General features: G+C 56.1%; 1 protein-coding gene across 2 annotated transcripts in view; it reads left to right on the top strand.

The window, feature by feature from the left end:
- The window catches only part of FBLN1 (fibulin 1), an 82,533-nt gene that overhangs the window by 23,838 nt on the left and 35,350 nt on the right, over positions 1–23,345 (top strand). For both annotated transcript variants that reach the window (XM_036120572.2, XM_036120573.2), the window contains exons 4-14: positions 301–472; positions 4,603–4,662; positions 6,071–6,172; positions 6,782–6,919; positions 8,061–8,198; positions 12,312–12,455; positions 13,265–13,393; positions 14,125–14,250; positions 17,079–17,198; positions 17,990–18,121; positions 20,062–20,185. In XM_036120572.2, the coding sequence (XP_035976465.1) occupies positions 301–472; positions 4,603–4,662; positions 6,071–6,172; positions 6,782–6,919; positions 8,061–8,198; positions 12,312–12,455; positions 13,265–13,393; positions 14,125–14,250; positions 17,079–17,198; positions 17,990–18,121; positions 20,062–20,185 (1,385 nt within the window). The remainder of the gene's footprint in view (positions 1–300; positions 473–4,602; positions 4,663–6,070; positions 6,173–6,781; positions 6,920–8,060; positions 8,199–12,311; positions 12,456–13,264; positions 13,394–14,124; positions 14,251–17,078; positions 17,199–17,989; positions 18,122–20,061; positions 20,186–23,345) is intronic.

Below are 23,345 nucleotides of genomic sequence, written 5' to 3' on the forward strand. Positions count from 1 at the left end.
GGAGGTATGTGAGTGGGGCGGGGCGGGGATGTTGGGGGGGACAGTCTGGTGTGGTGGGGTACGTGTTGGGTGCAAGCCCCTTTAAGGTTCCTTTCAAAACCCGGAGGAACCTGGGAGATTTGGGGGGCGGAACGCCTCAGGCTTGGCTTGCTGAGCTGCTTACTGCCAGAGTTCAGAAGAGAGAGCTAAGTCCCACAGTGCCATTGCTGTGCAGGCTGAGTGGATACGGGGCCCAGGGCGGCGTGGGGGCTCTGCTGTGTTGGGCGGCTTCTCCATCCCGAGGGTCCACCTTGTTTGCAGAGGTGCTGCCACTGCTGCCTGCTGGGGAGGGCGGCCCAGGCCCAGGGCCAGAGCTGCGAGTACACCCTCATGGTCGGCTACCAGTGTGGCTTGGTGTTCCGGGCCTGTTGCGTCAAGGGCCAGGAGACGGCCGACTTCGCCCCCGGGGACATTGGGGACATCCAAGAAGCAGGTAATCCCCCCCCCCTTTTTTCCCTTTTGGCCAGTGCATTAGTCAGTGTTATCCAAAGAAACAAACCCAATAGGATGTGTGTGTATATGAGAAAGAGATTTATTTTAAGGAATTGACTCACTCAATTGTGGGGGCTGGCAAGTCTGAAGTCTGCAGGTTTGGCCAGCAGGCCAGAGACCCAAGAGAGAGCCGATGTTGCAGCTCAAGTCCAAAGGCCATCTACTAGCAGAATTCCTTCTTGCTTGGAGGAGGTCGATGTTTCTCTGAAGGCCTTCGCCTGATTAGACGAGGCCCACCCACATTATGGAGGGCAATCGGCTTTACTCAAAGTCTGTTGATTTAAATGTTAATCTCATCCAAAATAAAGTCATGGGCGCCTGGGTGGCTTAGTTGGTGGGGCATCTGCCTTTAGCTCATGTCATGATCCTGAAGTCCCAGGATCAAGTCCCACATCAGGACCCCTGCTCAGCATGGGGTCTGCTTCTCCCTCTGCCCCTCACCACTCTCGTGCTCTCTCTCTCTCATTCTCTCTCTCTCAAACAAATAAATAAAATCTTTAAAAAAATAAAATAAAATGCAGTCACAGCAAATACAGATTGGTGTTTGACCATATCTCTGGGTACTGTGACCCAAGCAAGTTAACACGTAAAATTAACAGTCACAGGGAGGGGGGGCACACCTGTTTGCTATTGTTTTAACTCAGCACAGACTGATTCTAGGTGTCAGAGCAGTTTCGTGTTCATTACCCCATCTGAGAGAGCCACTGCCCTAGACTGGGACCAAAGACTTGAGATCCCGGATCTGACAAATCTGGGTTCATGTTTCTGTCCTAACATGTATTTTAAGTAAACTGATGTATCCAGACCTCAGTCCCCTCATCTGTGAAATGGGGATAATTATAATCCTGCTTCATAAGGTTTCTGGGAAGATTATTTGGGAGAATGAGTATAGAGTGTTTGGGGTGACTCCATAAATGTTCGTCATCAAGATTCTTCCCAGTCCCTCCAACAGCCCTGGGCTGGTCAGCATGGTGGCCGACCCTGCTCTCATTTCACGGATGGAGGGCCTGATGCTCAAGGTCAGATGACCAACACACAGGGGAGGGAGAATGCTGGCCTTCCGCCCCTTGGCCAGTGCCCTTTCTCTCTCCATCTGGTGCCAATGACATGTCGACAAGAGGCGGGCAGGGTTACCACTCATTACTAGCTGGCTGTGCTCTTTTAACTAATAGATCTTTATTCTATGGCAGGGTCGGGGGAGTATCTCCGCTCTATCAGGTCAATAAAATGCGTCCTGGTCCCCGGCAAAAAAAAAAAGGGGGGTGAGTGACCCCAAGGATAGCTTCAAGGGAGCTTGGGAGGGTTAAGGGCAGGAAGGCCTTAGGAAGAAGGAGCTCACAGACCCGTGCTCCTTAAGTCAGGCTGCCCATCATCCTGGCTTCATGACCCCAGTGGCTTTGTGGTCCTGGGTCAAACAGACCAGTCTCTCTGTTTTTAATTTCTCATGGATGCCGTGGGGCTGATTTCAGATATCTCCGTCATAAAGAAGGTCTGGAACCACATTCTGGCTCCCTCCTTGACTTTTGAAACCCCAGAGATAACATTTTCACTTTAAACAAACCCAAACTATTCGTCCTGTGGAGAATTTCTCCTGTGTCTCTGGGGAGGATTTTTGTTGATTTATGTCTTGTTTCCATAACAATCTCTGAGCTTTGCTGCCGCTCCAGATGTCTTATTTCTCTTCTGTCTTTTATCTGCTTCAATTCTTGCCCCTGACCTTTCCCCCAAAGTCTATGTGAGGACCCCCTGCCCTTCCTCCTCGCAAATACAGGCGTGTCTTCCTTCCTTCCAAGGGTGTTTGTCCCAGGCCTACTGTGTGCTGCCGCGGGGCCGCACAGAGGGTCCACAGACCACTACTGGCCTCTAACAAACTAAGTACATGAATTGAGAGTAAGCTTTTAGAAACTTTTATAAGCCTTTGATAGCATGACTTATGTCTGTTTCATCTAAATGGGGGCCTATTTGTCTGTTCTCATAACTTAATTTTTCTGGTAATTACTTTATATTACATGTTATCAAGGTATTGGCCTACGATGGGGGAAGGAGCCCTGTCCCTTTACCGCAGAGAGTTTGGGAGGAACTGTGCTGGGACATAGATTGGCTATCCCCATTCTACAGATTGGGAGGTGGAGGCTGGAGAAGCCCAGGTTTGGGATTCGCTTTCTGGCGGAAATGGTGGTGTCTCTGTGCCAGGCTCGCTGGCTCCCACAGAACACCATGCAAACCTCGATGGCCTCCTTACCCGGGCAAGAGGTAGCCCCTCACGGGTTCTCCTGGCCGACACCCCGACCTGTGCCCTGGCCTCGACTGAATGCCCCAAGTGAGCCAAGAGTCCCCAGGTTGAATGACCGTAGCAAAGGCGCTCCCAGCCCCCTAAACTAGAAGACATGATTCACACTCTAAAGATCTTTTTGCTTAGTTTCTGGCCAAGTGAAAGGTTTACTTAGGGACCCTGACCATATTTTAACAGCCCCGAAAAGAGACTGCCTTGTGCCTAGTGTATATGAGTTACATTGTATTGAATTTTTAGAGTAATTATTAATATGTTTCTTCTTGATGATGCTTATTTTTCTGGTGTATTGTTACACACTCACTGTGGGCGTTTTAGAAGATACAGAAAGCAGAAGGAAGAGGAAATCGATACAGAGAAATATTGTTTCCATTAGGTCACATTTCCTTTCCTTGTTTTCTCTCTGTCTCTTTTGGCTTCTCGCACACGGGCGCGAGTGTGCGGTGGATGTGCTTGGATTTATTTCCCGCCCATCGCAGTCATGCCAGGCTGCGACTCATGCCTGAATTGTGATCGCTGCTATCCTCTCTTGTGGAAGGGGCCTCGACTTCCCAGAGCGTGGTTTCCGGGTATTTTTAGGGATCCTTCCCTCCCTTGGCTGTCTTATGCAACCTGGAGGGACGAATCCATTTCTTCTCTTCACCCAGAACTACCAGTGGAAAACTACCCCATTAGGTTAAATTAGGGGACCCCACTGGTCCCACTGTCTCCCTTTGCCCTGTTGAAATCTCTGTTGAGAGTAGGGGCCTTGTCTCTGCCGAGTGCTCGGCCCACAGAGCAGATGCTCAGATACCTCGTCTGAATGAACCCAGTGAGTGACTATTGATGACCCGCACTAAATTGAGTTTTGCAGGCAGACTGTGTATAGTTATTTATTTCCTGGGGCTGCCCTAACAAAGCACCACGGACTGGAGTTGGGGGGGAGCTTAAACAACAGGAATGTTCTGTCTCCCAGTCTGGAGGCCAGACGCCCCGATCAAGGTGTTGGCTGTCTGTCTGAGTCCCTCTGAGGCTGTGGGGCAGAATTGGCTCCAGGCCGCTCTCCTGGCTTCTGGTGGCCTTGGGTACATGGATGGCTGTCCCCTCCCTGTGTCTTCACATCAATTGCCTCTGTGTCCTCTTTCCTCTTTCTTTAACGATGCAGACATACTGTCTGGGGGCATGCCTTCACTCGCCTTAACTCGATCATCTGCAAAGACTCTTCTCCGAAGGAAGGTTACATTTGCCGGTACTAGGGGTTAGGGCTCCAACATCTTCTGAGGGGGGTGACACCGTTCAGCCAACAACAAGTTTTCACCGGGTGCATTGTTTAAGGTTTGGGGGCCACGGCCCGGTTTAGAGCAGGACCGTGACTACATTTGCTGAAATAGGCAAGTAATGTGGAGTGCCTCACGTCCCTTGGCAATCCCTGAGCTCTCCAAATGGGCATGACTGCCTGGTATTTATAAGGAGATAAAGTGGGGTGCCCGGGTGCCTCAGTCTGTTAAACGTCTGCCTTCGGCTCAGGTCATGATCCTGGAGTCCTGGGATCGAGCCCCGCATCGGGCGCCCTGCTCAGCGGGAAGCCTGCTTCTCCCTCTCCCTCTGCCTCTGCCTGACGCTCCCCCTGCTAGTGCTCTCTCTCTCTCTCTCTCTCTCTGTCAAATAAACAAATAAAATCTTGAAAAAAAAAAAAAAAGAATATTTTTTAAAAAAGGAGAAAAAGTATTCAGGGTTTCTGCTGAGACACGATGGGATGCTGCATTTGTATTCATGTCCTTTTTGCCTCTCTTTCCCCTCAGCCAAGATTTCAGAGATCGAGGAGGAGCAGGAGGACCCCTACCTGAACGACCGCTGCAGAGGTGAGGCCCTGCTACCTCCCAGTCCCACTGGGAGTTCGACCTCAGGTTTTGCTCAGGTTCACGTGGGAAGAGCCCTCTGGCTGCGAGTCGGCTCAAGTCTGTCTGCCCTCCCCGCACTCCTGGGCTCCCACCTTCTCTTTCCCTTCGAGCTGGGGCCTGGTGGGCTGATAGGGAGGGGGCCATGTGGGAAGCAGGCATCAGAAGTGCCCCCCCCAGCCACAGCACCCACCTAAACACAGGCTCTGCGAAGGGTGAACACCCGGGGAGGGGGGAGCGTTACTTGACTTTGGGTCCTGGAGCCCCAGAAGGTGCCGTGGACTGTATCCATTTGTCTGGCAAGGGAGACGTTTGCAAATTAAAAGTGAGTGGGGCCTGGCAGGTTTGTTTTTCATGTGATAAAACGTTATTTCTCCTTCATGGAACATTCCCACATGTCTAGACTGGCGAGTCTGCTCCAAAGCTCCATTCGGAGGCTTGCCCTGTGGCTGGAGCATTGATGGGGGGCCAGTGTAATCACAGAATGATGTGGTCAGTGCACAGTGCCAGTCTGCCCAGGGGCGGGGGTGGGGATGATGGCGGGGGTGGGGGAGGGCAGAGAGCCCAGAAAACTCCCTGGGGGGTGTGTGGGAGGGCCTTCCTGGGGAGGATGTAGCTGGTTTGCGAGGGGTGAGTGTGGGTTAGCCAGGAAAGTACCACTGGACAGAGATTTGGACAGCAGGAGTGGAGACATGTGGACCCAGACTCGGCGTGGGTGAGTCTGGTGGCCATGGCATGGGGGAGGGGTGTGGTGGGGGATAGAGGAAGAGGCTGGGGAAGCAGGCAGAGGCCCACAGGCCCTGGGCAGCAGTCGGAGCTTTGGAAGCATCTTTAGCTGGTAGAGGTTTGTCCCGGTGAGAGGCACTCTTTGAGCATCACTCAGCGGCCTGCAGGAAGTGTGGTTGGAGTGGGCAGGGGGAAGGGGGGGGAGTACCAGGGACAGTCAGGGAGCCAGGTGAGCTGTGGCGGCCCGTGGGGTCTCTGCGGGGCCTGGCCTCCCTCATGGGACGGCCCCGTCCGTGTCTGTGCTGGGCGGCAGCATCCCTGGCTTCTCTGCCCGGCCTCTCCCGGCGCCACTATGACCTGCAGGGATGGCCCAGCCCGCTGCCATTTTGTCGGACCAGGGCTGGGACCTGAGGCAGCCGCCCCAAGGTTGTCCAGGGCCAGATCCTGGGCTGGGGGGGTCTCACGTGGGAAGGGAGTGGTGCTAGGCCGGAGAGGGTGGGCTCCAAACTGGGGAGACTGCCTTTGTGTGTTGTCCACCCTGAGGGTGCTCGCTCCGGCCTAGTCCAAAGAGAACTGGGAACCCAAAGGGCCTCTGGTGTGTGTTGGGCTCCTGGCTCACATGCGCTCTCATCTGCTCTGGTTCCAGGCGGCGGGCCCTGCAAGCAGCAGTGCCGAGACACGGGGGAGGAGGTGGTCTGCTCGTGCTTCGTGGGCTACCAGCTGCTGCCCGACAGCGTCTCCTGTGAAGGTAACCGTTGCCGTGCTCCAGCCGCAGCAGGACGGCACGCAGCCGCCCCGGGGGCCTCAGCCTCAGCTTGGCACCGGGCAGGGCCCACCCTGCACACCCCCGGGCCCCCCTCGGAGGTGAAGAACAGCATTCCCTGGAGTCTACCGCGCACGGCGCCCAGCCACGGCTCTCCTGCAGGAACGCACAAATACCGCGTTGGGGAAGAGGGTTGGCTTTGGGGTCTGACCGGGCTCTGAATCCAGGATCTGCTGAGTGGCCCCGGGCACGTCCCTCAGCCTCTCTCGGCCCCTCCTGTCCAAGGTGGGGGAGACGGAGCAAGGTGATCGCCTCTCGTAGGGGCCTTGCGGATCACGTGGCTCGGGTTCAGGGCCTGACACCTGCTCCGTGGGTGCTCAGGGAGAGCAATAGATCTGAAACTGAGCAGGGGATAGAAACCATTGCTTTTGATTTGGTGGTGGGTGCCCAGGACCCCGACTAGGCACGTGCGTGGGGGACTGGACAGATGGCTGGGAACCAATTGCACCACGCCTTCCGGGACATTCCTTTGGATAAAGCTCGGGGGTCCGTGGTTCCTGCTGGTTACTCCTGCTTTGCCTCCATCTCTCCTAGATATCAATGAATGCGTCATGGGCAACCACAACTGCCGGCTTGGAGAGTCCTGTGTCAATACAGTGGGCTCTTTCCGCTGCCAGAGAGACAGTAGCTGTGGGACTGGCTATGAGCTCACGGAGGACAATGACTGCAAAGGTATAACATGCTTCGAGTCTACACACCTCAGCTCCCCGGGACTAGATAGGATGTGCTGGTAAAGCAGCACCGGGCTCCCGGGGGTCTGGGCTCCCCGTGACTGCCCAAGGGACACTGGCCGGTTATGTCTTTGGTAAAGATTTACCTTCTTGACCATAACGTTGAGTTAATGACAGTGGTGAGTTTGCATTTCTGGAAAGGCTCAGAGCAGGATCATTTCAAAACGAGACCAGAGGTGAATTTCAGGTGCTCACATGTGCTTTCTCCCCGCAACTCCCCCCCAAAATATTTTCTGTACAACAGCTGCCTTCCATCTGACTCCAGGCTTCCTTGAAGTTCAAAGCATATTCTCTTCCGCTGCATAAAAACATGACATTTTTGGCTGCTGGCCTTTCCCTGCCAAGCCATAGATGTGATTTGGCAGATAAGGCTTTGATGAGGATCTATTAGAACATAGTTTTCTTCTGAGGGTTTCCAGCCCTCCAGAATGACAAAACCACTTGTGTGAAAATTTTGGTTGAGTTACGAGGGTAACTCAAAAGCCAGGCACACCCTCCTGACGTCTGACGGCCTTTGGGCAAGCTCACGCCACTCCACCCTCGCTGGGCGGTTTGGACCCTGAGAACCCAGGGGCCCAGCCAGCTGAGTATACACTTTTGAACACTTGACAGCCATGAACTTCAGGGGAAGGGCAGCCAACGTGTCTGATCATGACAATCACCATTGTTCATGTTTGGAAGATTATGACGATTTCAGAATGAATAACTTTATAGGGACAGTGTTTATTGCCACTAAGATCATTGCTTATTATCTAAACTAAACATGCACTTAGCCTAAAGTGAAGAAAAAAAAAAAAATCCCACATACTGCCAGGAAAATGCCTGGGATATTTATTATATAACAGAAAGTTTGCCTCATAAGAGCCTTGGGGGAAGAAAAAGAGTTTTCAATCTTTAGCAATATGAGCACTATTTGGCTAGCTAAGGCTCCTTTTTATGTGACCTCTCTATTGGAATGTTTTGGGTTGTAGTCTGAGTAATGAGCATTAAAAAAAAAAAAAACTTTCTTGTGATTTTTAAATGTTGTATGATGCTTCTGGCAGGACTCTTGCTAACAATTTCCTTTTTTTATGACGTACCAGATATTGACGAGTGTGAGAGTGGTATTCATAACTGCCTCCCCGATTTTATCTGTCAGAATACTCTGGGATCCTTCCGCTGCAGACCCAAGCTACAGTGCAAGAGCGGTTTTATACAAGATGCTCTAGGCAACTGTATTGGTAAGACACTGTCGCCAGGGCTGGCAGGGTCCCCCGGGCGGGGCCGATGCCCCAGTGCCGGGCCACGTCTCTGCGACGTGAGGGGCCGCCGAGCAGAGGTCGGCAGGCACATCCTATAAAGGGACGGGGAGCAAACACTGAGGCCTCGTGGGCCGTCCGGTCTCTGTTGTGGCTACTTAGCTCTGCCGTTGAAGCTGGAAGTCAGCCACAGACAACGTGGATGAATGGGCGGTGTTGTGTCCCCATAAAACTTTATTTACAAAAGCGGGTACGGGCAGGGGTTGGCCCCAGGGCCAGAGTTTAGCAACCCCCGGGTTTAGACGAAACCCCCGGTTTGGCTTCAATTTTGGACTCAGAGACACCTGGTTTAGAACTCAGTGACTTAAGGTAATTGACTTCCTTCCTCTGACCCTCAATTTCTTCCTCTATAAAATGGGAAGAATCGTAATATCTGCCTTAGAGGCTTGAGGCAAGGATCGAAGAAGAGGATTGTGAAGAGTCTGGTGTACTAAAGATTTGTTTTAAGAGATACTGTGTGTTAGTAGTCAGTTTCGTAGAGAGAGGAGAGGAGCACGGGAGGTGCAAAGGGCCTGGGGCAGGGGAGTGGGGCGCTAGTGTTTACTGGGCAGGGAGTTTCAGTTGGGGAAAATTAAAAAGTTGCGTGGTTGGATGGTGGTGATGGTTTCACAACAGCATGAACGTCGTTGATGCCACCTGTCTGTAGACTTAAAAATAGGGAAAACGGCATATTTTCTGTCACACGTATCTCACCACAAAACCCCACAAAACTACTCTGTTGCTATCAGAGAAAGAAAATCCCGTGGGAACGTAGTAAACTAGTAAATGCACGAGGCCTGGCGAGAGGCTCAGGTCGGGGAAGCAGCGTGCGGGAGGGGCAGGGAGCCGAGCGGACCAGTTACCTGCTCTGTGCACGGGGGGTGACTCCCCTTTCTCCTGGGCTCACCCCGGCTAACCACCTGGCTCGGTCACTGTGTGCTGTTGGCCTTTGCGTCCAGATCCGCCGGCCTGGCCTTGGCCTCTGCTCAGCAGAAGCTTCTGGGTCCTGCCTTTGAGGATAGGAAGACTTCTCTCCCGATGAGAGCTGCAGATGCCACCCGTTAGAGCCCACCCTCCCTGGGGGCTGCCCCGTTACCCTCTTTGAAAGGTTGACACCTCCGAGAGTGAGGGATGGCGGGTGTCTGTCTTCAGTCTGGCTTACCCACTCTCAGAGAAATCTGTATTGATCTTTGATTTGAAATGGTAGTTTGGACTGAAAGCTCTCCTAGCCTTTTTTTTTTTTACCACCCTGGGATATTTAAAGACAAATAGAACAGTGACCCTCACTTTGGACAGGGGCCTCCTTGGAGCCCTGCCCCAGCCTCCTTCTTTAAAGCTCCCCTGTCATCCCGTGCGGGGAGTGTGGGGAGGCTTCGGAGCTGGGGGGCGGGGGAGGGGCTCAGCTTGGCTGGGCTTGGCCCCTCACCAGCTTCCACCCAGTGCAGGGGACCATGCTGCTGACGGCCCTCCCAGGGCCAGCAGGGAGGAGGGGCCTGCCTGGACTTGCCGTGCACTTGGAGGGGGCTCTGCCGAGGAGGCTGGCATCTGTTTGGGATGGAAACCCTGACTCATGGCAAAACCAGCCCCGATTTCCACAAAGGAACATTGGCAAGTCTCAGTGTGGCCCCCTCTTCCCCCTCTATGGGGTGCAGACCGTGCACGGACAAGGTGTGAGAGTAGCGGGAGGGGACAGTCCCCTCAGTGTCTTCCCCTAGACACAGGGAGAGCCCGGGGGAGTGGAGCTAAGCCCCAAAGGAGCCCCACCCGCCAGCACCTGGTTATGTGGAGGGTTTGCAAACCAACCATGAGGTGCCCCTCATCTCAGCCCTGGGGCGGCCCCCCTTTTCATGTGCCCACACTCCTTGCAACCAGACTCAGGATTCTTTCTTTAAATTTTTTTTTTTAATTTCAGAAGTTTTATACATATATATATCTTTATTTACAAAAATGCAAGCCAATCCCAAAGTGCAGAAAGGAAACGCTTCTCTCTAGCTCAGCAGTGTGTGTGTGCCCTTCTGGGCTCCTGCTGTCTGGAGACTCTTTGTTTCTGATACAAATGGAGCCAGACTGAGCTGCAATGTGCTCCCCCCACCCCACCCCGACCCCTTCACGATGTATTTTGACATCATTTTACGTCAGTACCTTTATGTCATCTTTTTAAAAATGACCTCGTCATCCCAAATACTTCTCTACAAGGAGAAAGTGTATCGGGATCCGATGCTAGTTTCAAGGCCGTCTGGGACAGGGCGCTTCCCCTCCCCTGTGTGTGTCCTGGTCTTCGGCTTGCACACCTCCACCAACGGCACCCTCACCCCCTCCAGAACAGCGTGAGGTGGTGGGAAGCTCTGACCTCACGGGCAGCCAAATGCATCTTCCCGGGACTCCTGGAAGCATTCCTGGTGCCCCACAAGCCTGCCTGTTCCCTTCCGGCCACCGGCAGACAGCCCAGCAGCTGTAGAGCTCTACCCCGGGGTGAGGGGGGAAGGGGGGATGCACAGAATGGCCATGCTCTAAGAAAGCAGAGGCCTTTTTCCTTATTATAAGGCATAGAATGTTCTAGAACCTTGAGGTTTGGTTGCTGAGGGCCTTGAGAGATCCCATCTTTTTGTTGGTTTTCTTTTCCCTGTTTCTTCTGATTCCCAATTGGTGTGCGCCGTCTTCCCTTCTGCTTTAGAGAGGACCAGAGCAGGGCTTCCCACACGCTGGCCCACTCTGTCTTGGGACGCTCACAGGTCCGGGGACAGAGTTTGGGAACTGTAGATCTGATTGGCGAGCACAAGGCTTGGAGGGAAGCCATGTTGTTGCTAAACACTGCATTTATTCTTGATGCAGAATTTTTTTCTGTAAAGGGCTAAATACTAAGTATCAGCTTCATGAACTCTAGGGTCTCTGTTGCTGTAGACAACAAGTAAAAGAATGGGCATGGCCGTGTTCCAATAAAGCTTTATTGACAAAAATAGGCAGGGGGCTGGATTTGGTTGGTAGACTGGCAGGCTATAGTTTGCCCACCCCCGATTTGAGGGCGGGGAGGCAGGACTCCCTGGTTCTAGAGCTGAGTGGGCCCTAGGCCCAGCTGCGTGCTTGGGGAGTTTCCTTGTTTATAAAATGCAGAGACTAATCCTGGCCCTGCCTAACTTGGAGGCTAGCTGTGGCAGGTGAGGGCAGTATGGACCTAAACGCTTTTGTCAACTGTTAAGTACTGCACCCGTGCTTAAGGCCGACTCAAGGGGGAGGATGCGGCTGGTCACTGACTGTCCAAGGAGGGTGGGGTGTGGCCGGGAGGGGAGAAGTACAGCCAATCCCTCTTTTTGACTTCAGCTCAGGGGTCTTCTACCATCACTCCCTTCTCTTTGTCCCCTAGATGCTTTGTAAGTATCTGAAAAAGGGAATTCTTAAAAACCTCGGTCCCTTTAGAAGTCTCCCCTAGTAAGAAGTTCAGCCTGTGCGGTTTGTTGTTGTTGTTTGAGAGAGAGAACGCGAGTGGGGTGCAGGGCAGAGGGAGAGGGAGAGAGAGAATCTTAAGCAGACTCCACGCTCAGCACAGAGCCCGACACGAGGCTCGATCTCACGACCCTGAGATTATGACCTAAGCAGAAATCAAGAGTCTGACACTTAACCAACCGAGCCACCCCCGCGCCCCAGCCTCTGTGATTTTGCACTGAATTGGAGCTAGAAGAGTGAAAGGTTATCCTTGTGCATTTACCGGTTCGCACTCACTAGGCGTGTGAAATTCAGAAGAGACATGGCTGTGTGACCATGGGCAGACCTGAGAGCCAGGCAGGCAGCCTCAGATGCCGTGCAGGGAAAGACGGGCGGGTTGAAGGTTCAGGGGCAGGGAGATGGCCCAGGCAGGTGGTGTTCGAGGTGGCATGTGCTGGCCAGATCTGGGAGCCACTTGGGAGGCTGCTGTGTGGTCCAGGGTGCGGGGGCACCATGGTACCTCTGTGTGGGGTTTTGTAGTGAGGGGGGGAAGTAGGGGTCTTCTGGAGACCGGGTTGTTGGGTTTCTGCAGGCCCTCCGTGTTTCACCACATTGTCTCTGTCTTCCCTGCTGCAGATATCAATGAGTGTTTAAGTATCAGTGCCCCGTGCCCTGTCGGGCAGACGTGCATCAACACGGAGGGCTCCTACACATGCCAGAAGAACGTGCCCAACTGTGGCCGTGGCTACCATCTCAACGAGGAGGGAACCCGCTGTGTTGGTTGGTATTAAAAAAGAAAACCAACTTTTCTGTCTGCTCCCAGCACACCCCTCCCTTCTCTGAAAGGGGAGAGGAGATCCCCAAAGTGAAGCTGTTTCCACCTGTCCATCCATCTCATTGCTCACCTCCAAGCATAGACCTTTGGCATCGATTGCTTGGACTATTGCAGTAGGATGCCAGCCTACCACTGCCCCCAGCTTTGTCCCTTTCAGTCTGTCTGGGGTGTCCTGAGCTGAAAGCTCCCTTGTGCCTCCCTGCTCACAATCCCCACTGGTGGGACACAGAGTTCAGGCAGTGACCCTGCTTACAATTCAGTCCTCCTGAGGTTGACCCAACTTCGAAAACCTTATAATTCAGATGAAATAGGTTTTGCTGCTCCCTAAACAAGCCCTACCCTTTCCTCTCTATGTGGTTTTCTGCTTTTACATCATTCCCTCTGCCCACCTGCTGCTACATTCCTTTGGATCCAGATCCTTGCTAGCAGGAAGGAGTCTTTCTCCCTGTGACTCCCAGAGCACTTCCCTAGCATCTCCCCCGGGTCACTGGGCACTTCCTGCCTTCCCTAGGGCCCTTGCTAGCCAGCCGGAGCAGGAGGCCCCTGAGGGCAGGGGCTGCACCTGGGTCCGCTGTCTCCCCAGCATGGGGCGCAGCACGAGCAGGCACTCTGTGACATCGTGTTGAAGAATAAATAATGTTGCTTTGTCAACATACATTTTAGTTTGCTGCTTTCTTGTCTTCCTCTCTGATATCTTAGGGGAAAAAAAAAACCCACACTAAACGTTTTTCAATGCGTCATTCTCTTTTACAAGATGTGGACGAGTGTGCGGCACCCTCTGAGCCCTGTGGGCCGGGGCACCTGTGTGTGAACTCCCCCGGAAGTTTCCGTTGTGAGTGCAAGGCTGGATACTATTTCGACGGCATCAGCAGGACGTGTGTGGGTACGTGGGTGTCCCCACAGGCCTCGGTGGTCCCCTGAGAAAGTCCCGGTACAGCAGCCCCAGAGAGCAGACCCTGAGTCGGGTGACCCCCATCCGGTTCCACCTGCCGCTGCACTCCCGGGTGTGAGCCAGGCCCCCTGCCTGTACACCAGGTGCTCTGCTTGACCCAAGGCCGGCAAGGGTTTGGGAGACTGCGGCCCGCTCCACAAATGTCCAGAGGCATGAGTGATTTCCCAGAGTCCATGCTCACCCGCAGGGCTTCGGGGCGGTGCGCACGGATCACGGCAGAAGAACCCGTGGTGGCATGGCCACCTCTCCGCCAGGAATGGGGACAGACCCCCGCTGACTGCCACCTGCCACCCCCAAACCAAGCTGCTCAGGGGAGGCTGACAACTGCCCCGTTCAGCCCCAGAGCCCCGTGTCAGACCCCAGCAGACCCTCCTCCAGGACTCCAGGGTGGAGAACTGGCGGGTGGGCACGTCCCCAGGAGGGCGGCCGTCAGGGAAGGAGCCTGAGACTTGCCCGGCGGACAGGCAGAGGCCGGCTGTGGTCCCGGCTCCCCCGCTGACTCCCTGTGGCTTTGGGACGAGTCGCTTTGCCTCTCTCATCCGAGAGATGGGGCTGCAGGCGGTGGGGGACGGAGGTGGCACGCAGAGGCGGCGGGGGGCATTGCCTGCTGGGGGACGGGGGACGGACGCTGCCCTGAGCCGGCCCCGTCCGCCCTGTTGCAGACATCAACGAGTGTCGGCGCTACCCCGGCCGTCTGTGCGGCCACAAGTGCGAGAACACGCCGGGCTCCTACTTTTGCAGCTGCACCGTGGGCTTCCGGCTCTCTGCCGACGGCCGGTCGTGCGAAGGTGAGGCGCTGCGGGCAGGGCGGGGCGCTCCGGGGCCCCTGCTCCTGGGGAGAGCCACCGCTCCACCTGCAGGCCCCGGGGACGGACTCGAGTTTGGTTCCCCAGCACGTACTAGGTGACGCGCTGGTCGGGGAACCGCCTGTAAAAGGTGGCTTGTCAGAGATGACTGCCCACCCAGTCCCTCCCGGGCCCTGGAGCACCTGGTGGCATCTGTCCAGGGCCACGCACGTGGGGGTTAACGAGCTGAAGAAGCTGTGTGGGACACGGCTAAGAGTGTGGGATTTGGAGGCATCCGACCCACCCTGTGTTCACGTGACCGTGGGGAGTGGCTGATGTCACCTGCCTCCGTGTCCTAACAGGAGAAATGGGGTTGATAGGTCAGATTTTCAAGTAAATTGGAAAGACAGGTTTTACTCAGATTTTGCAGTAGCGGAGAGAGACAGATGTCAGTGTAAATCCATCTCAGCTCTGCAGAAACAAAAGGCGAGAGGCTTTTGAGATGCTGGGACATGCTAAGGAGAAGCACCACAGGATGTTAGGTGGGGGTCAGCCTGGACCTGCTAACTGGCTCCTCCCCTCCCGCAGAGACGGGGAGAGGGGCGCCTCCCCTTTTGATGACCACATCTCAAAGGTGTGGTTCCTGCATCCTGGAGAAAGACTCTTGGGTGGCAGAGGATACATCTCAAAGGGACAAGAGAGAGGGTTTACATTTACAAGTTTTCTAAAGTAAATACTTCTAAGAAGAAGGAGGCCAGGGCATGTCATCAGGTGTTGGCTGGAATACTGAATATCTTAAATTTTTTTTTTTTTTTAAAGATTTTATTTATTTATTTGACAGAGAGAATGAGAGAGAGAGCACATGAGAGGGGGGAGGGTCAGAGGGAGAAGCAGACTCCCTGCCGAGCAGGGAGCCCGATGCGGGACTCGATCCAGGGACTCCAGGATCATGACCTGAGCTGAAGGCAGTCGCTTAACCAACTGAGCCACCCAGGCGCCCTGGAATACTGAATATCTTCTTTGGGCAGCGCTGAGCTTTCTCAGGCAGGCATTTTAAGGGTCTGAGGCCGTCATCCTAAGTACCCTGTCTTGGGCCAGTAGAAGCCATGCTAAAGTGTGGTCAGGTCTCTCCGTCCACCAGGTGGGGGTTGGATGGAGTTGTTCGTGCTGCGTCTTTCAGTTAGCACACGGCACCAGCCTGTTCTGGTGACGGACCGAGATGGCGTGAAGGGCATTCAGCACAGGGCTCGGCACACAGTAGGTGCTCAACAGGTATCGCATCTTCTATGGGGATTAGGTTCTGAGGTCAGCAAAGGAAAGAGCTTTGACAGCCCTCAGTGATGCCCTCCCATTGCCCAGCACAGCCCCTGGACCCTCAGCAGAACGATCACAGAAGTCAGCTATGCCCAGATGCACCCAGTATGCACAGTTCTCAAACTGGAGGCTGGACAGTGTGACAAAATCCTGGGCCCTAGGGTCCCCCCAAGAGTTAGGATCTGCCCCCAAGAACCAGACCCAATGCATGTATACTGGCAAGGAAAGCATTCACACATTGCGGGGGGGGCGGTTGTCCCTTGAGCTTGGGTTCAAATCCTAGCTCTGCCATTTTATGGTCTTGAAGAAGTAACTCAGCATTTCTGGGCCCCAGTGTCCTCACCTGCAAAAGTGGGGGGTAGCAGGACCCACCTTATCGGGAGTCATGAGGGTGAAGCACGTGAAGAGCTCATCCCAGTGTCCTGCGTGCGACCAAGTGCCATCTGTGGAGACGGCCGGTGTTCTTGCTCTTATCATTCATGGCTTATGCTGTTCCTCATCACTGCTAAGTGACCAGAAAGGAGATATTCACGTCTACATTAGCAGCAACACTGGGGACAGACAACCAGGGCCTGGCCAGCTTTGCCGTGTCGTTCCACTAAGCTTTTATGAAGGCCCCCTGACAAGGTGTGTGGCGGGAACACAGTTCCTGCCTTCAAGGAATGTCTCCAGGATGTGACGAGAGCAGAGGTGAGCAGGTGGGCAGGTGGGCAGGTGGCGGCCAGGCTGGGCACGGGGCTAGTGCAGGACGAAACACGGGGTGAGAGGCGAATGGACATTCTCAGCCGCTCGCCCCTCCTGCCCTGCTAGGAGTTAGCAGTAAATAAATGTGAGAAGAGGCTTCTAGGCCAGAGGTTGGCAAAGTTGTTTTTTATCCCTGAAAGCCACATAGTAAATACAATCTGTGTTGTAGCTACTCCCCTCTGCCGCTGTGTTGCAAAAGCAGCCACAGATCGGGGTAAATGAGTGAGCGAGCATAGCTATGTGCCAATAAAACTTTCTTTACAAAACCAAGAGGTGGGCCGGATGTGTGCTGATCCCTGCTCTCAGTGAAGGGAACCGAGAAGCAGGAGCCCAGGGTTGCCGAGTGGGCTGGTGAGCGCCAAGCATTGGCGTGTTGGGAATATTGGCCTCTCGGCTGTTCACCCCGGCCTCCCTGTCTGCAGAGGGCATCGTCTTGGAGGTGCAACGGGGAGGGCCGTGATCAGGTCTCCGTTTGAGGACTAGAACAGACCTGGCAGTAGTCTGATGGGGACCCACTGGGAGGAGCCGAGGCCGGAGGCTTTACTGTCGTCCTGAGGAGAGGTTCCCGGCCCCTCGGCCGTGGGGGATGGAGTGGGAGCCGCTGTCCCTCGGGACGAGCCCAGGCGGGTCCCCAGCCCCCACCGCCGCGGGAGCTCTGGCCCTTCCTCTGTGTTACCTTGAGGGAGGTGCTGTGTCTACAGCCCGGCCAGGGAGCCCAGGCGGGTGGCTGGCTGGCTCCGAGCGCTGACCTCCGGGGACGCTGTCCCTTTCAGACGTGAACGAGTGCAGCAGCAGTCCTTGCAGCCAGGAATGCGCCAACGTGTACGGCTCCTACCAGTGTTACTGCCGGCGAGGCTACCAGCTCAGCGACGTGGACGGGGTCACCTGCGAAGGTGGGGGCGCCCCGCTCGGCTGAGGGGAGAGCACCTCCTCTCCGCTTCTGCTTAACTCCCTTTCAGGCTGGCGGGGGGTGTGGGGTTTTCTTCCCCCTCCAACTGAGATTTATTTGGATACAAAGAAGCCATTGCGAGTGAGGTTTAGAAAGCAGCAAACATGTGACCGTGAGCATCACGTGTGCGGGGACCTTGAACCGCGCACGTGGCCGGGCTTGGTGGTGGCGACCCAGGGGCGAGGCGGGGGCCCGGGGGCCGCCCACAGGCCTGACCCGAAGCTCTGCCTCTCCTTGGCCGGGGCCGTGCATCCCCTGCCGCCTGAGGGCTGAGCCCAGACCCGCCAGGCTGTCAGAGGATTAAACCGGAGGACGACTCGGAAGCGCTTGGTCCGGTGCCTGGCGCCCCGCGGGTGCTCCGAGGACAGCTGCTGTTAGGATTCCTGCTCCTTTCCCGGCAGGCGTGTTTTTTATCAGCACATTGGTACTCATTAGCATCAGGATGCACCTGGGGCCTGCAGGTCGCCTGTATAATGTGCTAGTCCTCTCCCTGAGCCCCCAGTCTGCCTCCTCCCCCACATATGCACGCTCCACGCCACGAACTCGCTGTGTGACCTTAGGCGAGGCCCTTCCCCTCTCTGGGCCTAAGTTTCCCCTTCTGGCATAATAGTTTCTGAGGCCGCCCCAGCACCGGAGGCTTCCTGTGTCCAGATTGCCCCATCCTGGCCCACTGTTGGGAATGCAGCCCGGCCGGGGTCCACACGGGATGCTGAGGGGGGGGCTTTGCCGTCACAGACATTGACGAGTGCGCCCTGCCCACTGGCGGCCACATCTGCTCCTATCGCTGCATCAACATCCCTGGAAGCTTCCAGTGCAGCTGCCCGTCGTCTGGATACAGGCTGGCCCCCAACGGCCGCAACTGCCAAGGTGAGCATTGTGGAACGCTCGGGGGTCGCTCAGGCTGTGCGCGGGGCTCTGCGGTGCTGGGGAGCTGAGGCCAGGCAGCCCCCAGCTGTGGGGATGCGCTCCGCTGACCCAGGGGCCACACCATAGATGGGGTGCATCTGGGAGGGCGAGGGGAGGCCTCTGCACACGCACCCTGGTCTCCCGCACGCGGCACACCTGTCTTCAGGGGGTTCTGACCCTCCTGCCGGGCCCTCAACAGCCCCAAGGGGACCAGAACAGGGGATGACAGCCTTTAGGAAGATGCCAGCCAGGGAGGAAATGGGAGCTCAGTGCCCAGAAGACCCCATTCCACAGCACAGGGCCACTCGCTCCATCTTGCATTCGCCCATTCGACGAACCCTTGATGCGAGCCTGCCAAGAGTTAAGGGCAGAACAGTGAGCGGATGGTGGAGGCCTCTGTCCCCGGGTGCTGATGATGACTGCCCGGTCGAGGGGATGGGTGTGTTGTGGTGCGTGACAGCCTACATAGTTATGAGCATAGTCCCTGAAGTTATGAGCACTATGGCTGCGAGGGTCCTGCTGGGGCCGGGGGTGGGCTCCAGCATGGGCTAAATGAGGGGGCCAGCGACACCCATCTGTATTCAGCTCCCACGTCTAAGAACACTCGAGGGGTCATCGTGAGCTCTGGAACTGAGCCATTTGGCAACTGAGAGGGGGTGCTGAGTAGATATTTGTGAATGAAGGACCCTGGAATGGATCCAGGGACGGCCCCAGAAGCTGAATCCCAGAGGTCGGGTCTCTCGGCCCCTTGCTCATGAGTGCCCCCCACAGGACTGTCGACCCAGAGGCTCCAGAGGCCCCGGGTTCTGCACTTGTCAGTTCTGGTCGGGAAGAAGGTGGCTTTGATTAAAGGCAGGCAGGAGCTCTATGGCCTTTCCTGGGAGGCACCCACTCAGCTCGCCGGCAGCTCTGGATGGAAGTCACTTTGTTTTCTCCTTTCTGGCGGAAGAGATGACTACCGCAGCCTGGGTGCTCTGCCAGGACCAGCAGAAACACATTCCTGAACCTCGGTCTTTGAGATTAAGACTGTTGTTTTTGCCACCAAGATCAGGCACCTGGCCCCTCTTCACAGATGCCTCCCAGGCTTGGTGGCGTCCCCCAGACCCCACTGTGCGGCTGCTCCAGAGAGCTGTGGGAAGGGGGACAGTTCCCCGCATCCAGGGTCCTCTCAGGACCATGCCCCCGGCATCACCGACCCCGGGCCCGTGGTGCAACCTAGAATTCCTGTAAGCCTGGGTCTCCTCCCCTACACCATATAGGGCCAGTAGCTTCTGCCATGTCCCTGCCGGGATGTCACAAGCCCCACACGAGGTAAAGGTGTGAGATAAGGGTGCACCGACCCTGGCACCAGCCCGTGTGGGTTCAAAGCTCGACTCGGCCGCTTGCAAAACGTGTGACCTTAGGTGAGTCATGGAACCTCTGTGAGCTCCTCCCTAAAATGAGGATAATAGTGGTATTGCCCATGGAAGCGTTAGAAGGGACAGAACTCGGGGCGCCTGGGTGGCTCAGTCGGTTAAGCGGCTGCCTTCGGCTCAGGTCATGATCCTGGGGTTCTGGGATCGAGCCCCACATTCGGCTCCCTGCTCAGTGGGGAGTCTGCTTCTCCCTCTCCATCTGCCTCTGCCACTCTGCCTACTTGTGTTCTCTCTCTCTTTGTCAAATAAATAAATAAAATATTTAAAAAAAAAAAAAAAAAAGAAGGGACAGAACTCCCCAAAGCACTTCCAGAGCTGTTACTGTCACCCTCATCCCAGGAACTGTGAATAATAAGCACAAACTCTATAGATACCGCTATCCTGTAAGTAAAGGAGCTGCGCGGTGGGAGGCCTGGGCTCCCCGCTGGGGATGGCCACAGCGCGGGCGGCCCCCGCTTCACCGGGCTGCCTCGGGGTCTCTCATAGACATCGATGAGTGTGTGACTGGCATCCACAACTGCTCCATCAACGAGACCTGCTTCAACATCCAGGGGGGATTCCGCTGCCTGGCCTTCGAGTGCCCCAAGAACTACCGGCGCTCCGCAGACACGTAAGTCCCTCGGGCCCCCCGCGGTCTGTCTGCGTCGGCCTTCCTGCGGGGCGTGGCTCCTGGCCTGGATGGCCAGTTAACCGACTGTGCCCTCCCACGGAGGGGGGGGGTGACCCGGGAAACTGGAGGACCCCTGAGTCTCTAGTCCCCAAACGCCAGGAGAGCGCAGAGAGCCAAGGTAGTGACTTCAAGACGGGCGGGCCTACCCCCCTCCCCCGGGGGAGCCTGTGCGTGGAGCCAGGCAGAGATCCCAGGCGTCTGGTTTCCGAGGGCAAGACCAGGGCGCGGGGCAGCTTGCTGGGCCTCAGCTTTCTCATCTGCACGATGCAGGTGTCAGGACGTGCTCTGACCCAGATGAAGGTAGTGCTGGTTCTGGGTGAGCTGATGTGATTGCTGGGGCGTCGTCAGTCAGCGACCCCCCCCTTCTTAAAAGCCAGATTCCCTTCAGCCCGGTGACAGTGTGGGGCCAGCACAAAAGGTCTGTGTCCCAGACTTGAAGCTATGTGTTCCCATGTCATTGGAAGCTCCTTCCCTCCCAGGCCACTGGGATGTGTGCTGGAGCATCCAGAAACCCCCTTCCTCAGGGCGTCGTGAGGACCCTCTGATCTCCCTACCTGCCACCCTGCCCCTGATTTTATTCAGCGAGTTTCATTTGGTGCCCCTGTCAGTAGTCTCAGGAAGAGCTCTCCAGTGGGGCCAGATTTGGGAGCGCAGGTGCGTGACCCCTCCCTCCAACCCCTGGAAATGCTCAAAGCCAGTGCACAGCTAGGCTGACTGTGACTCGGCCTTTTGACCTTGAGTCTGCTGCTCCCGCTGGAGGGTCAGGGCCTCGGTCTCCACTTGCTCAGCCTCAGGGGCGGCTGCCCTGGCTTGTGGTTCTGGCCCGGCCTCCGGTTTGCCGAACGCCAGAATGAGAGATGCTCAGATAACCCGTCTCCCCCGCAGCCCTTTGGGCTCTTCCCAGTGTCTGCGTTCATCCTCTGGCCCCCCCACCTCCGTGGGACCGCTCTGTTCCCCCAGCGCGGGTATGTTCGTCTGCCTGGAAACCCAACAGCTCATGTCCTCCCTGCGCCCCTGTGAGGGAAGATCCCCTCCAGAGCTGGGTTTTTGAGTGTGCGGCATTCCAGAGACGTCATGGGTTACCCGGAGGTCCAGAGGGCAGTGAGGACGTTCCTCTGACCGCTAAGAAAGTTCCGTGTCCTCAGTTTGAGGCTGGGATGCCATTGTGTGTTGTGCCTGTTCTCCCAGGCCTTTGTCTGTGTCTGGGTTTGAGGACTCTGGAAGACTGGCTGGCACTGGGCATGGACTTCTCACACCCAGCCATGAAACCCAGAGGAGGCGGCTGCCCTGTGGGGGTCTGCACGCCTCCCAAGCCCGCGGGGCTGACACGTGGGTGCTGTGTGTCGAGGTCGTGGCTGAAATCAGCAGAGCTGGCTCCTTGCTGCATGTTGGCACATGCTGGAGAAAGTCTTTTACTTGTTTGGGGACAGTGGGCAGACCGTGTGCAGGTGCCTGGGCAGACAGGAGGCCCGCAAAGGCCCGCATCCCCTGCACCGTGCCTGCTAGGGGCACATGCCAGAACAGCAGTGGCCACAGAGTATAGCAGGGTTCCCACCTGGCTGGGGTGGGGGCCGGAGGGCTGCCTGGAGTAGGCGATGCTAGAGAGAATGGGGAGGTAAGAGCTGAGTTAGGCAGAGAGGGAAGGGGTGGTGGGCAGGACTGGAGTAGAGCTGTGGACAGGGGAGCGAAGGGGTTCCAGCCGTGAAATGGGGTGTTCAGCAGGGAACCTGGACCCGCATTCCATTCACTGGGGGGTTGATGCTCCAAGGCTCAGTCTGTCCCCATCCCATGGATTGATTCATCAGCCGGTACCGGGGCAGATAACGAGGGGGCTCGTCATTTTCTGTGAGTAAGGACAGGAAGTGGGCCCCCACCCACAATACAGGCAAGAAGGGGAGGATGAGGCTCCAAGCTGCCCCTCCTAGGAAGATGGTCAAGATTAACGCATGGTCCTGCTCCCCGGCGCCACCTAGCGGTGGGAGCGGGGGGGGGGTGGGCGGGGAGGAGAAAGGCGCTGGGAGCGGAGTCTGGACCTGACACCCGGTGCACCAGCCCCCGGTGACTATTCTCAAGCCTCGTGGGGATGCTGTGGCATTCTGGAAAGATGCCAGCTTGAAGTCAAGTTCACTTGGGTTTGCCTCCCCACTCAGTCCATTCCAGGTCCCTTGAGCTTCTTAGAGCCTCCATACTCCAGCTGTGAAGGGGGTGGTGATGTCACCCTGCCAGGTTCCCGTGGGGTGAGCAGTGATTGTGGGGCAGAGCCCCCTCATGAATCTCACACTGGGTTCAGCCCTAGTGGGGTGTGGGTAGGCACCCCAAAGGCGTATTTCACTGCCAGTGTAATATGGATGAAGGGAAGGTGGGTGGTGCCCCTGGTGTCCAGGTCCGGGTATGGCCCGAGGGGCTGCGTGGAAAGCGGAAGAACCAGGGCCAGGATTCTAGGCTTCCAGACTCGTTCTCCTGTTCCTCGGGGCTGTGGCCTCAGGTCAGTGTCTTGGCCACCCAGGGACCCTTTCTGCGTCTGCAACACCTGCTTGGCAAGGTCTTGAGGATTAGCGAGGATTAGCGGTAACGAGCTCCAGGCGTCCAGCCCAGTGCCAGCACCTAGTCCATGCTTAGAAAAAGTCGTGGTGAGGAGAACGATCACTAGACATCCCCGTTTCTCTTCCTTGGGGCGCGGCAAATCCGACGCGGAGGTTCCTCGGGGTCACTTTGCCATTCTTGCTCTGTTGCTTGCTGACCGTCTGGCTGACGGAGTTGCCCGGCCCTCAGATGGGAGACGAGACGGGGATTCTGGAAGGGCTGGGTGGTTGGGGCCGTCACTGCTGCACACAGGAATCCATCTGGTTACAATTTTCTCCTTTGCTGATCCCTGCGGAGAATCACGGGCCGGCCAGGAGCCCAGAGTAGGAAGTGGGGGCTGGGGCTGGAATCCCAAGTTGAGTGGCCACAGGAGGGGTCTTAGCCTGGTTGCCCCCTCCTAGTGAGGGGAGTTACTCTGGGACCATGGAAGCTCATAGCTTAGTGTGAACCTAGTGACAAGCCTCTGACAAGTTGAAAGCAACATGGGCAGGATGCAGGCCAGAGCTCCAAGCAAGGA

This window comes from Halichoerus grypus, chromosome 6 (genome assembly GCF_964656455.1).
Source record: "Halichoerus grypus chromosome 6, mHalGry1.hap1.1, whole genome shotgun sequence".
In the NCBI taxonomy this organism is placed as follows: domain Eukaryota; kingdom Metazoa; phylum Chordata; class Mammalia; order Carnivora; family Phocidae; genus Halichoerus; species Halichoerus grypus.